Genomic DNA, 15,178 nt, shown 5'->3' with positions numbered 1-15,178 from the left:
AAAATGTTATTAATTTTCTTTTCTTCTCTTGTTGAAATCAAAATAAATATATCAACAAAAATGATTTTGTCTTTTATCGAGAGAAAAAAAATTTACAATCAAGTATACTGATCGGTATGGTTCAATGACAGAATATTAAAGGGAATTTTTTTTTTTTTTGAGAGAGAATTCTTCTTTTGTCGAAATCGAAATTAAATATCACCAAAAAAATATGATTTTTAATTGGGATGATATAATAATTTTAGAATCTCACATATGAGAATAGAGACTAAAAAATTCTATATTTTTAAAGACTAATATTCAAAGAAGGAAATATAAATTGTAATTGTTTTCTACACTTTATATTATTATTAAAACATCACGAAAATTATCAAAAAACTTGAATGCAAAGATTTTCATTTTTCTCTGGCAACACGGGTTTCATCAATTTAAGAAATTCATCTAGAGGACATAATTTTAAACATCCGGGAATTTTTAGAATTTCAATTTTAGAAGATATTCCCAAATAATAGAGTATCTGAAATTTTATACAAAAAAAATTAATGCTAAAAAATTGTCTTTAAAGTGAAAAAAAAAACATTATGATCATACCTGTACATAATGATTGTTATTTAATGTGTATAATTCAATTATTATTGCACTTGAAAATTCAGGTATATGCAACTTATTATAAACTCCAAATGCAGAAAGTAACATGATAAGATTACGATGATGTGCACTGTATAGATAAATTTTTGGTCCCTTTCTAATGACTCCATTTTGTATCATAATCATTTCATCTAATATTTTATTAATAATGGAACCTGAAAAAATTATTAAATATTAATTATATTCATTCGTTAAATAGAAATTAATTTTTTTTTTACTATTAATAAAATTTTATACCACTACTCAATTTTTTCATTAAATCATTATAAGTCATTAATTCAAAATCAAATAATATTGCCTCCATGATTTGAGTATTATTTAAAATATAATTTGACCATTTTGGTAATTTGAGTTTCATTTTATGTTCCATTTTAAGAGTGAAATAAATTTTATATAAATCATCTAAATTATTTATTTGCTGTCCAGTGAATATTGTTAAATTTTCCATTAAATTTTCAAATTTTATTAATTTTTCTTTAATTTCAGTATTTTGCTTTATATTTTCCAGTTCTTGCAAATAGCTATATTGAAAAGAAAAAAAAAACCATAATTTAAATTGTCGGGAATAAAAAAAAAAGGTATTTATTTTTATTTATACCGAGGACAATTCATTGAAGTTAATAAAACATCTTTTGTTTCTGGTTCATATTGAAAAGGAATTGGTTGCCAATTAATTGATGAATCCCAAATTTGTAAACTATCTGGAGGATATAATCCAGCAAGTACTAATTCCAAAGAAACTTTTGTCCAATCATACATTGTACTACGAGCTTCAATAATTTCATATTGATAAATTGAATTTAAAAAATCTTTATACTTTTCACGAAGAAATTGACCTAATTTATATTCTTTTAGTTTTCCCTCCTAAAATTATATTAAATCTATTTAGTATATTAGAAAATAATAATTAGGATTTAAAAAACTTTGACTTTCTTTTTATTTTTTAATGATGAAAAATTAACTAATTTTTAAATTAAAATAATAACATTTAGTGTAACAAGAAAAAACTTACATTTGTTAATCCACTTTGTCCAATTGGAAAATAATTGTTTTCCACGTTTGGATTGTCTTTATAGCCTTCTCCTGCATCAGTGTATGGCATTCGTTCACCATTTCTAAAGACCTGAATATAAAAAAAAAAATTACTTTATTACCAAAAATTTTTATATTTTATTATATTTAGATAACATTTTTTTGATTAAAATTATTAAGTTATTTTTTAAAAAACAATTTTATACGAATCAAACTATTTGCTTACAACAATGGTTAATTCAAGTTCTGGCTTTTCATCATCGGAATAAACAAACTGAAGAAGTAGAAAAATTGTCAATGACAATGTAATAAGTATAAACACGGAAGCTGCCACATAATACGCGATTTTCATTCCTATTGGAATTTCTATTTCCTATCTATATATGTAAATATATTTAAGATATATTTTTAAATTATTATTTAAATGATTTTTCTTATTAAAAAAAAACAAAAATGACAGAACATCACAATGTTTCACATTTTCTTGTTGAATATGCAGAGTACTGATAAAGCTTGTTATGACATTCTACTGTGGTTTTATTTCAGTCTAACAAAATGATAAGAACTTTCAGTGCTGTAACATTTTATAGGCCTCTATATAATAAATCCGTTATTGTTTGAATTTTATCAAATTCGATGCGATGATGAAAAATTTATTATAAATCACGTCAGAAATTTATTTACAGATTAATAAATTTTTTTTTTTTTCCATCAAAAATAAAATTTATATATCAAAATTTAAATTATAAATAAATTATAAAGCTATTAATAAAAATAAATAAATAAAAATAATATATATATATATATATATATATATTGTTATTAAATTATTATTCATTAAAAATGAAATAATATGTATTTAATTTTAATTTCAATAGTATATGCTATATATATATAGAGTGTTGATAAATATAATAGTAGAAGAACAATAGAAATATAAAAGTTTGAGTGCCACTGGGCGATGAGAATAATAGATTCGGTATCTTTTGCTTTAGGCTGTGGAAATATCACATTTTCCGGCTTCCATTATTATAACAAAACTCGAAAAGGTATTTCACATTTTCATTGAAATGCAGTGTAATGCTTTACTATTTCCCCATGCAGTTAATATGTCAAAGGTACATGATACCGAAAACAATAATTAACAATGTCACTTTAACATTTCTCAGGTTTTCATATATATATATATATACTTCAAATTGTTTTATTTTTTATTTATCATTCTACTTATTTAGAAATTTGTTTTCATTTTTTAAAAAATATAATTGAATTAAAATTTACTCTCTAAATCTGAATTAGTAAAAATGTTTACTAATTTGAATTAGTGACTCACTTTTTGCTTCTGAATTAGTAAAATTTTACTAATTATTAGTAACTTTTAATAACAATTAGTAAAATTTAACTAATTCAGATTTAGAGAGTATATTTATAAATCAAAAGAAAAATGATTTTTGTGTCATCTTTAGAAATTCTATCGATATCGATTCCCATATAGCGATATGGATGATGTTTGGAGGGGGAGGGGGGGAGGACATGTTTCACGAGAAATCACGCTCCCGTGGGAAGCAACGCAGTAGAGGCTCGTAAAGAAGAAACGAGGAGAAATCCCAAAGTGGAAAGGGAAAAGGAATTGAAGAGAAAATAAAATCAAATACGTGAAAGAGGGACCCCCATATAGTGGGATGAAGAGGGAATTGTGTATAAAAAACTTTGGCGACAGACGAGCCCTGACTCCGAGGAGATCGTCTTTGTCGGCAGGGCCTGCTAATTAGTTTACTAACTTATCGACTCCTCTTTGTATTTACGACCCATACACGCACTTTTAAAATAAAGGTCTCTTCACACAATATACGTGAAGGCATATTGATGATTCCTGTCATTTTTTGTGATATTCCGGAGGACATCCTAGATCCAAAGGATATAGAAAAAAAAAGGAATTGAAAAGAAATATTTGTGGAAATGTAAATTTTTTTTTTTTGAAAATCAAACCCGATATCGCGTTCCAAGAGACAAATTAAGTTCTTGCGTTCGGCGAGCAATCGACCAAAGATCCAACCTTTATGGTCTTTAACGAGAGACTTTACCGCGACCATGATACGAGAGTCGGCAAAGATCAGTCGACTTTTGAACACATGTGTCACCTCTTTTCTACAACCCCCCCTACCCCCTCCCTCCCCTCTCTTTTTTCTCACTATATATATACCTAAAGAATTATCTACCAATAATAAATTATTTTCAAAATTAATGTAATTAGAAAAGAATCGATATTATTGTCAGGTGAAATAATTCCCGAAAAAAAAAATTTAAATCGACACTCTTAAACGTGCGCGTTCAAGCGAACCAATGAGATTCACTTAAAGGGATAATTTTTTAACTAAGTTACGCACCAAACTCCTCTATCTCTCTTTCTTTATTCATCCCTTGCGCTCTCCTTCGTTGATTGGCAATTTCGCGTCTTGCATTTTTATCCACGTCTTTCTCGCGTCGACAGCAACCCCTTCATTTTTAAATTATCCACCAGATTAATCAAGGCGTCATTTTTCACGTCCAATTTGCAATAAAAAGAACGAAAAAAAAATCCTCTACCATCGTTCGAGAAAAGAAATATATATATATATATGGGGAAGAGAAAATATTTTTCTTTTATTTCAAACGATTCAATAAAAAAGAGAGATGGAATTAAAACAAGTTCATGCTGAAGAGTAAATTTTATTCTTAATTGATACATTCTGAATTAATTAATTCTTCCACTGGATAGTCGACGACTAAAGGGTTGAGATACTTGAAGGAGAGTGAGAGAGAGAGAGAAAAAAAAAAGAGGGCTGCTTGGTCACAAAGACTCTTTCTTAATTAGTAGAGGCAGTAAATTTCTTTCATTGGACATTTTTTTCTTCGATTATTAGAGCATAGATCTTCTACCACCCTTTATTGGGTTCTTACAACCCTTTCTTTTTTGCCCTGACACTCAACATCTGTTAGAATTGATCGTTACCTATAAAAAAATAGGGGTAAGGCAACACGTGGTATGGGGGGGAGGGGTCGATTACGATTTTTCTCAATTCCCATATTCCATATTCCATATAAAATATGCCATGAATATAAAATTCGATCTATTAATAAAAATCACTGACAATATTATTTTCAAAAAGTTTTTTTTTTTTTTTTTTAAATTTAAACATATGAGATATATTTATTTTCTCTACTTTACTGTTTTTATGTTCTATTCATAGAATTTTATTATCAGAAAATTTTTTTACATATACAATATATGCTTCCAAAAAAAAGGAAATTAACATTGTGAGTGAATTCTTATCACAGCTTTTTTTTTAATAGTGTTGAAATACATATATTTCTTGAGATAAAACTTAACAAAAAAAATATTACGATATTTATCCCTCTCCATTCAGTTGCTTGTAATAAGTGAGTAAAGACGTGAATTTTACAAAATAAATATAATAATAATAAAGAAATAATGCAACAGGAAAAAAGTATATGTCAAAAAAAGTGTTTTGAAATTATTAAAAAAAATCTCCGCTTAAATAATATAGATAAAAAAAATTGCATTTTTAAATTTGTGCCACGAAATCAGTCCGAAGGTTTTTTAGGACAATATTATAGTCTTAATGTCAATTATAAAAATAAAAAAACAAATAAAATGGAATATTTAAAATTTTTTGTGAAACTACCACCATCGGATGAAATACAAAATAATTTTGTTATGGAAAATGGATGTTTTCAAATTGAAGTTGGGCTTTATATGAAAATATTACCAAAACTATTATCATCATCATCATCATCATCATCATCATCATCATCATCATCATCATCGATGGAAATACAATGTATTCCAAAATATTTTTTTGGTACAGACAATTGTATTGTTTTAGAAGATATGGTGAATTATCAAATTTTAAATAAATATGATTTTATTTCATTTGAACATTGTGTAATTGTTTTTCAATTTATTGCATATTTTCATGCAAAATCAATAATTTTTGAAAAAAAAGAAAAAATCAATATTTACAATTGGTGTCATAGTGAAAAAATATTTATCAATTTAAATGATAATAATTTTCAATATACTTTAAATTATTTTGTCGAAAATTTAAAGTTTTTAACAGATCTTTTAATAGAAATTGATGAAAATAAACGTGAGGAATATAAAAGAAAAATTGAAAAAATTGGCTCTAATCATTTTAAATTTACTGAACCAAGGAATAATGAATTAAATGTATTGGTACATGCCGATTTATGGACAAATAATATTTTATTTAAATATGATGAAAATAAAAAAGTCAAAGAATGTTGCTTTATTGATTTTCAAATGGCAAGGTAATTATTAATTATTTAATTAAAGTTTTTCTTTATTACTTTTTTTTTTTTTTTTTTATTAATAATATTATCGTTAAAAATGAGTTTATTTTTACTTTTTTTTATCAAAAATTATTATACTTTGTATATATGTGAAAGCAAAGTTTTTTCTTGTTTCACTGATAATCTTTTCACCTTACACTCTCTCATTATAATTATTATTTAATCATTTTTCTTTGTATACAGATATTGTGCCCCTGCATACGATTTATTATATTTCCTGTATTGTACCACATCAAAAAATCTACGCCGCGAGAAACTTGATAATTTATTAAGAATTTATTATCAAACATTAACTGAATCATTGAATGAGGCAAATTTAAATATACTCGATATTTTTCCATTTGAGCAATTAGAAAAATCGATATCAAAATTAAAAATTCATTGTATGATTCAAGCTTATGCTACAATGAGTGTTAGTCTTTTGGGAATTGATTCTACACAACAAAGAGTAAAACAATTAAAACCACTGGAAAATATTGTAATAAATGAATTTAAAAATCAAGAAATATATAAAATGAGAATGAGAGACAATTTATTAGATCTTTATTGTAATCTTGAAGAATTTATTATTTGATTAAAATAAAATTTGTTATAAATTATATATATATATATATATATAAAAATAATATTTTATATTGAATAAATTTTCTATGTTTAATAATATGTATGTGTTTAATTGAATTTATATATTAGTATATAGTATTTATTAGAATAAATACTAAGAAATGAAAAACTTTCAAAACAGTGATTGGTTCAAGGTTGACAAAATCAACTGTATTTGATAAGCGAAATTATGAGTTAACTCGTTAATACGAGAGTAATTTTTTACATATATAAAAAACATTTTAAAACAAAATTTTGTAGTTTTGTTTTTTTTTTTGTAAAATGTTTATTTAAAATTAAAATTATGAAAAATTTGTCAATTTCTTTCTCAAAAAGAACACGTCATTCTATTGACAAAATAATAAAGAGGAAGGGGAAAGGTTCGTCATTTGAAAAGGATCACGACAAACATATTATTGACAGTTGGATTAATTTTGTCCACAAGGAATCCGTCTTTAAAACTATAAAGCCATCGAAAAAAAAAAATTCACGTGTATTTTAATATTAATTAATTAACTTTTCTAAAAAAAAAAAAAATGGAATTAAACATTTGTCCTGGTTTTTCAATTAGTGAACAAATTATTCGCGATATCGCGTATTTAAAAACTGAGGGCTTAGGACCAGAGGAGATTAATAAAATAACAGTTCGTATTTATACATGCGGTAAACGTTATATCGGTCGATTTGGACGTTATTTTCTCCTTTCATTTGACAATACACCACAAATTCTTCGTTGTTTTGTAAAAATTCCACCATCATTAAATAGCAATGAAGAAAGTTTAGTACGAAATTTAGGATTATTTAATCGTGAAGCTGAAATGTATGCTATTGTATTTCCAAAAATAATGAAATTAGAAGATTCTGATATAATACCAAAATTTTATTATGCACAAATGAATCATGTTCTTGTTATTGATGAAATGGGAACAAATAATTATCAAACAATTGGAAAAATGTGTTGCATTGGATATGAACATTGTTGTTGTGTTTTAAAAACATTGGCGCGTTTTCATGCGCGTTCAATTATTTATGAGGAAAAAGTTAGTGGTTATAGTTTATTGGACGATTGTGAAATAACATGGCAAGTTAGATTACAATTACGACCATATGATAGTTTAATGCAAAAATATTATTCAGGAATTGGTCATAGTTTAACTGAAGTATTTCAATTTATACCACAATTATTGACACTCGATGTAAAACGTTTTATTCATGAATTTCAAAAAGCAGCAAATGCACTATTTCCAACAATTACGGATAAAGAATTTTCCAGTATGAGAGTACTATGTCATTCTGATTTACAAACATCAAATCTTTTATTTTCCTACGATGAAGATGATAATCCTCATAAATGTTGTATGATTGATTTTCAATTTGTCAAGTAAGTTAGAATTTTATAGTTTCTACTAACTTTATAATGAATGTTACAAAAATTAATGATTTTTTTTTTTTTTTTTGCAGATACTCATCGTTGGCTTATGATATATGGACATTTTTATATGCATCAGCTGACAAGGATTTGAGAACTGAACGTGTCAATGATTTCTATCAGGTTTATTATCAGGAATTGGCGAAATATTTGACAGAAGGTGGTGTCGATGCTGCAAATATATTTCCATATGAGGAATATGTGAGTTTAATGGAAAAGGATCGTGTCTATGGTATGTTGCAAGGTGTCTTGGCAATATATCATGTTCTTCATCAAGAAGTAAAAGTCAAATATGGACCAAATTATAGAAAGACGTGGCATAAAATATGGCAAAATTCACCAGAAATTGATAGTGAAGAATATGATAAAATTCGACGTTTAAAAAATAGAATTGTCGAATCATTATTAGAATTATATTCATCGCTTATGAATAGAGAACCAAGTGACGAATCAGATGAAAGTGATTATCCAACATCACGAAATATATCCGAAGACGAATCATCAGATGTTTCAGTTGAAAATGGATTAAGAATGCAAACAGATAATGAACAAGATGATGAAGCTGATGACGCTGACAATGATGAGGATGATGATGACGACGATGATGATGATGTTGACGAGCAAATGTTAATTAATTTTGTAATGCATCGTTAAAAAAAGAATAATTTTTATATTTAAATTTTTTTTTAATTAAAATCAAAATCTTTGACAGTATTAAATTTTAAATAAAATTGATAAATTATTTTGTTCTTAAATTTTTGTGTATTTATTTACAAATTCTTTTAAACCCATACCACAAAGTAAACAAAGTTGTCTCACTCTAAATTCAAATATTTTCAGTTTTATTGTCAGTTCTATATCAAATTTCCCATTTCATACAAGCAAAATAAATTTTGTTTCTTGTTAAAATTTTATTTAAGAAAAAAAAATATATTAATAATGGAAATTGAATTAACTCCGGATTTAATTCTATCGCATGTGACAGTGAAAAAAATAATTGAAAAGAAAACTGATCATTTGGGTAATATTATTAATTTAATGGAATTGACACCAAAATTAATATTTCTAAAATCTTCAAACAGCAAATGGAATAAATACGCAATTATTGAATTTAATTATCATTCAATTGTTCAAAATTTGAATCATCAAATTTTAAGGATATTTTTGAAAATTCGACACATTAAAAATGTGAATAATCAATTTAGTCTTATTAAAGCAATTGGTTTATTTTATCGTGAAATTGAAATTTATTCGTGTGTATTTAAAAAAATATTGAAAACTGAAGACGAAGATATTGTGCCACAATTTTTTCACGCTGAAAATGATGCTATTTTAATAATTGAAGATATGAAATCAAAAAATTATAGAAAAATCAATAAAATGCGAGCTCTCGATATATCGCATTGTATTGTTGTTTTAAAATGTCTCGCAAGATTTCATGCGAGATCAATTATTTATCATCAAAAATTAGAAACAACATTTCCTTTAATTGGCTATACAAAACATTATTCAAACACTGAGAAAATGTTTATTAATCAACCTGAAAGTTATTTGAGAGTGCATTTTTCAAAAATTGGTTATAATTTGTCAGATGCATTTCATTTGATTAAAGAATTGGAAACATTAGAATATAAGAAATTTAAAATTATTTTTCTCGAGATGGTTGGCAAATTTTTTGACATTGTTGCTAATCCAAATTTTTCCAAATTTCGCGTATTATGCCACTCGGATCTTGTAGCATCAAATCTATTATTTCGTTACAATGAAATCAATGAACCTGTGACATGTTGCTTTATTAACTTTCAATTCACCAAGTAAGTGTATTTTTTTAAATTATTAGTTTATTATTATATTATTATTATTATTATTTCTCATAATCATTTAACTGACAATAATTAATTGTTTTAATGACAATTGTATTAATTATAAAGAATTAAATTAATGCAATAATTATAATTTAATTAATGGAGAGTAAAAATTTAATAAATGAGTTTTTAATTTAAAAAATTAATTTTTAAAAATTTCATATAATTTTATAAATATAATTTTTATAGGTACTCATCTCAAGCTTACGATCTCTGGGGATTTTTATATATGAACACAACTGAAAAAATGAGAAATGAGAAAGTAGATGTTTTTTGTAAAATCTATCATGAAACATTATTTGAAATTTTAAATAACAATCAAGTCGATGCTTCTATTATTTTTCCATATTCTGAATTTAATGATATGATGAAAAAATATCGAATTTATGGTTTAATGCAGGGAATTTTAAATCTCTATGAGGAATTACGTAAAGATTTAAAATCTAAATATGGAAAAGAATATCGAGATATATTAATACAATTGTGGAATGATTCAATGGAATTATCATGTGAAAATAATAAAAAATATAGAGATTATAAAAAAAGAATAGTCGACGAAATTGTTGAATTGTATTGGATGACGATGACGATATAATCTTACGTTTTTATTTTATATTTTTTTATATTTTATTACAATCAAAAAATTTGCATTTTTTTTCATATGAATATTTTTTTTATATTAAATTTAATTCATCTAATATTGATACTTTCATTTTTCATTTATTGACTAAATTTTATATTTTTTTTTTTATAAAATAAAAGATATTTATCGATTTTAGAAATGATTAATTTTAGTGAAACCACTTATTTTTGATTAATCAGTATAGAGGCATAATATTTTAAACGTTGGTAAGCCTGTAAAGATTATTTCTACATTATTGTCGATAAAGTAGATCTTTCAATTGGAAACTTTCATTCAATAGAATTTTACATTGTTTTAATGGCATATATTTTTTTCTGAATAAAGCGAACTTTTTTTTTTAATTAACTATACAATTAATATTTATATTAATATAAATTTTTGTAAAAACAACATTTTTAATTTTTATATACTTTTAGTTTAAAATTTTCAGTACTTCCCCGAAAGTTTCTTCTTGAAACTTCAGGTATTCCCCGGACGAAGTATTCGTAGTAAAATTAACTTCAGTTCACTTCATTAATTCTTAAACGTAACATATGTATAATATAACTTGAGTGTTAATGTATTAGAATAAATGCGTGTAAAAAAAATGTGTATGTGTTGATTGTAAACTTCTCGATACGTGATACTCGATGAAAATATCAGCAGTACCTATTCATCGTTCGTTATAAAGCACATCGTCTTATTTTAAACATCGCCTGCGCCAAATAAAAGCTGCTATTTTCTAAAATATATTTTAAGTGTTTTAAAAAAAAAAAAATTGTGTTCAAGGTTTTAAAATTTAATTTAAAAATGGCGTGTGATTTAATTGTGACACATGAACAGTGGTTTAAAACAATTCAAGAACAATTGAATAAAAAATTTTTAATTGAAAAAATAGTTCCAATAAAAAATGAAATGTTGGGTTATTTAGGACAATATTTCATTTTAAAAGGACGTAAAGAAAATATTGCAAATCCTTCTGAGTTTAGTTTTTTTTTGAAAATAGTGCCCAATGGTGAAAAACAAAAAAATTTTATAAGACAATCGTGTGTTTTTAATAATGAAATTGTTCTCTATGAGACACTATTTCCTGCGATGAAATTTAAAAATAAACCTAATTTCATTTTAGGTTTAATGGACAATTTTATTTTATTGGAAGATATGTCAGAAAATTTTCAAATGCAAGATAAATTAAAACCATTTAATTTGGAATTTTGTAAAATTACATTAAAAACAATTGCCAAATTTCATTCAAGATCATTGATTTTTGAAATGAAGGAAAATAAAATTTTGAATTTTTTAAAAAATGAAAATATTAATTTACATTCACCTGAAAATTTAATGGCGCAAGCAATAAAAACAAATATTGAAGGTGTTTGTGGGATAATTGATTTTATTGCCGATAAAAGTGATAAACAATGGGCAAAAGTGAAAAAAATATTACGAAAAGAAGCAAAAGAATATTATGATGAAATAAATTTCAATGGAAAAAAAGTACTTTGTCACAGTGATTTATGGTCAAATAATATTCTTTTTCAATTTGATATTTATAAAAATCCAATAAAATGTTGCCTAGTGGATTTTCAATTATGCAGGTAGGTTTTTTTTCAATTTTTCCTCTTTATGTATAAATTAAATTAAAAGAAATAAACAAATAAAATAAAAAATTTTTTTAGACCTTAATTTTTAATTTTGAAAATTTAATTTTGAAAATTTAATTTTGAAAATTTAATTTTGAAAATTTAATTTAAAAAATTTTATTTCTAATAATTGATTTAAAAAAGAGCATATTTTCTCAAAAGTATATTGTAAATAAACTTTAAAGTTGCGTAAGAATTCTTTAAAGTGATTCCCCCTTTCTCTTTCAAAAGTGAATGTGTGTAGTTTCTGAGTATTATATTTTGTTTACTTCCGTTCGAACCGAATGCGACTCCACTTAAAATCTTTAAAGTTCAAATAAAGGATAAAATGACATTGAAATATTTTAATCACCATATTGATCAAATCACTTATATTCATAATATATATACAGGAAGTATCGAAAGGGAAATAAATATAAAAAAAACAGATATAGAACAAACTTGTTTTTATCGCCGAACCAGTATAATTTAAAAAAAAAATATATAAAAAAATTACTATAAAATAAAAAATCTAATATTATTATTATTTATTTTTTTTGTATTTTTCAATAATAATAATAATACGAAACAGAAATATTGGCACGCACGTAATATGCGATAAGAAAATTGTTAATTTGTCACGATTCACACATTGAATATTTGTATACGTGTATCTATAAAAATAATAACTGCTAAATTTTTATTATAAATAATATAATTCTAATTTTTTTGCAGATATGCACCACCGGCTTTTGATGTCTTAATTTTTTTATATTTTACAACGGAGAAAAAATTGAGGCAAAAACATTTTGATGAACTTATTGATTTATATTATGATTTTTTAGAAAAAAATTTAAAACAAGATGGAATAAATATTGAAAAAATTTTACCACGAGTTGAATTTGATGAATCGATAAAAAAATTGAAAATTAAAGCAATGACAGCAGTTATTGCTTATATGAGTATTGATTTTTTAACTACTAATATCAATAAAAAAGGTGCAGTAACTAAGGAAGAGGTGTGGAATTGCCTTTCTTTTGATACAAAAAATTTAGTTTTAAAACAATTTAATACTGTTCAAGAATATAAATATAGATTAAAAAATAATCTTGAGGAATTATTTCAAGCAATAGTGGAAGAAGAATTTATTACTGATATGTTATGAATATTTTATTTTGTTTAAAAAAAAATGATGTTTTTTAAAAGAGAAACAAAAAATGTTTCCAGTATTATTTTCTATACTTTATTTTGGTGTAAAAAATATATGCCAAAAAAATTATTAATAAAAGCCTATTAAAAAAAATGTATATTTTTTTATAATTCACTAACCTGTTTAATTGAAGTCCTTCGCTGAGTGTGGTTTAAGATTCCTTATTCCTTTTCTCCTTCGTGTTTAGGCTTCATTTTCTTTAAACACAATACTGAATAAAAAAAATTTATTATTATTTTATATTTTTGAAACACAATTATAATCGATAATTAAATTCACAATTTAATTTTACAGTAAGTAAAGTGAAGAAATTTTTACAAAACTATGATGAGTAAGAAATCAACTACTTTCTGCAATGACTAAATACAGAATGCGAGTTTATATAGGGAATTCTGGTCCTTATAAACTGCATATAATACACTAATTACCCTAACTGGTGGGGATGGAGTCAAAACATAATTAGATTTTAACTATTTGGGTTTTTAATCCTTAGTCATAAAGTGAAAAATAATTTTAAAAGAAAATATTGAATATTTTCTGTACATAATTACAGTATTGTTGGTATATTTACAGTCCTTAAATATCGATACGATCTTTTGTGGTTAGAAAATGTCGCCCCCCTAAAATTTACCCAGTAGTCATAATCTCATTATAATCTCTAAATTCAAAATTAGGTATAATTTGCAAAATATTGAAAAATAATGGGGTATTTAAATATAAATTATAGGAAAAACCTAAAAGTTGATTATTGCTATGTAAAGAAAAATAAAAAAAAAGTTACCCCTAACATATAGAAAAATATATTTCTTTTCTACGGACCTGCCCCTTTTCATCTTTGTAATATTAACTTTCCTTTTTGTTCGTAAGAAAAGACTTTTTGATCGTTCAGTCACAATTCCGCGGTCTTATAAGTCTTAATAATTAAAAGAAATTATAAACCTTCTAAAAAAGGGTTAAACTTCGATTCCCGAGAGTATTGGTATGAAGAGTGGAGAGGAATTGCCTGCCTCGTGTTGTTAAATAAGGAACGGGTCTTCAGGCAAATAAGAGGTCTCTCTCTCTTTCTTTCGCGAAAAAGAGGGATTCAGGCGTTGAAGTGAAGTAATTAAAAAATATACGACGATAAAATGACATTGGTAACAAATTGAGTTATATCCCTTCGAAAATGAATTTCTTTTCCTTATATACCCTTATTCGCGCTTATATTTTTATATAGAAATATTTTCTTCATTTAAATTTCTTTTCTATCACATTTTTTCACCATTCATAAAAAATTATTTTCTCAATTTAATTTATAAATATTATTATAAAATAGAAATTTCTGTCTTGTTAATTTTTTTTTTTATTAATAAATGATAATAATAATAATTGAAATCTCCCAGAGTTATTGCTATATATCAGAAAGCACTGACTAGTTTCAAAGCAGAGACTTATGTAAATTGACGAAAATGGTATGGAGAACTTTTCTGGTGAAATTCTCTGTTCCGCTAACGACCTACAAAGAGAAGTAAGAGAAGCGAGGAGGGTTGAAACGGAAGCGGACCGAATCATTTTTACCGAAATTAAATCGAAAATTAGACTCTCGCATTAAAATTCGGTCTCGATAGAAGTCGCGACGCTCACGAGGAATGCAAGTGGCAGGACTTAAGTCCAAGAGATTCAAGAATATAAAAGTAAATATAAAACAAAAAATTATTTACAAATTTTAGATTTTTAGAAAAATAGCTTTGAATTTAAAAAAAAATTGTGATTTAAAGAAAATATTTGTATTTCTTT

General features: G+C 24.9%; 5 protein-coding genes across 6 annotated transcripts; 4 read left to right on the top strand and 1 right to left on the bottom strand.

Annotated features, from left to right (window-relative positions):
• Positions 1 to 254: 254 nt before the first annotated feature.
• On the bottom strand, positions 255 to 13,702 carry LOC127277364 (venom acid phosphatase Acph-1-like). Of its 2 annotated transcripts, none has more exons than XM_051298457.1 (6): positions 13,522 to 13,702; positions 1,661 to 1,771; positions 1,247 to 1,512; positions 886 to 1,169; positions 592 to 803; positions 255 to 517 (listed from the first exon to the last, which is right to left on the bottom strand). In XM_051298457.1, the coding sequence occupies exons 2-6, from the start codon at positions 1,748 to 1,750 to the stop codon at positions 371 to 373; spliced, it is 999 nt and encodes a 332-aa protein (XP_051154414.1). In that variant the 5' UTR covers positions 1,751 to 1,771; positions 13,522 to 13,702; the 3' UTR covers positions 255 to 370. The 2 variants fall into 2 exon arrangements, with proteins under 2 accessions (XP_051154414.1, XP_051154413.1); XM_051298456.1 differs by lacking the exon at positions 13,522 to 13,702 and adding an exon at positions 1,907 to 2,229.
• Positions 5,080 to 6,675, top strand: LOC127277362 (uncharacterized). The gene is made up of 2 exons (XM_051298453.1): positions 5,080 to 6,012; positions 6,238 to 6,675. The coding sequence occupies exons 1-2, from the start codon at positions 5,153 to 5,155 to the stop codon at positions 6,626 to 6,628; spliced, it is 1,251 nt and encodes a 416-aa protein (XP_051154410.1). The 5' UTR covers positions 5,080 to 5,152; the 3' UTR covers positions 6,629 to 6,675.
• On the top strand, positions 7,072 to 8,841 carry LOC127277359 (uncharacterized). The gene is made up of 2 exons (XM_051298451.1): positions 7,072 to 8,038; positions 8,119 to 8,841. The coding sequence occupies exons 1-2, from the start codon at positions 7,194 to 7,196 to the stop codon at positions 8,738 to 8,740; spliced, it is 1,467 nt and encodes a 488-aa protein (XP_051154408.1). The 5' UTR covers positions 7,072 to 7,193; the 3' UTR covers positions 8,741 to 8,841.
• Positions 8,920 to 10,609, top strand: LOC127277361 (uncharacterized). The gene is made up of 2 exons (XM_051298452.1): positions 8,920 to 9,900; positions 10,141 to 10,609. Exons 1-2 carry the CDS (start codon positions 9,026 to 9,028, stop codon positions 10,544 to 10,546), a joined length of 1,281 nt encoding a protein of 426 aa, XP_051154409.1. The 5' UTR covers positions 8,920 to 9,025; the 3' UTR covers positions 10,547 to 10,609.
• LOC127277363 (uncharacterized) lies at positions 11,117 to 13,398 on the top strand. The gene is made up of 2 exons (XM_051298454.1): positions 11,117 to 12,168; positions 12,928 to 13,398. The coding sequence occupies exons 1-2, from the start codon at positions 11,384 to 11,386 to the stop codon at positions 13,355 to 13,357; spliced, it is 1,215 nt and encodes a 404-aa protein (XP_051154411.1). The 5' UTR covers positions 11,117 to 11,383; the 3' UTR covers positions 13,358 to 13,398.
• Positions 13,703 to 15,178: the final 1,476 nt, after the last annotated feature.

The sequence above is a fragment of the Leptopilina boulardi genome, unplaced genomic scaffold (genome assembly GCF_019393585.1).
Source record: "Leptopilina boulardi isolate dan_hultmark-lab unplaced genomic scaffold, ZJU_Lbou_2.1 LbouV2_165, whole genome shotgun sequence".
Classification (NCBI taxonomy): domain Eukaryota; kingdom Metazoa; phylum Arthropoda; class Insecta; order Hymenoptera; family Figitidae; genus Leptopilina; species Leptopilina boulardi.
This window is presented reverse-complemented; position numbering and strand designations above follow the sequence as displayed.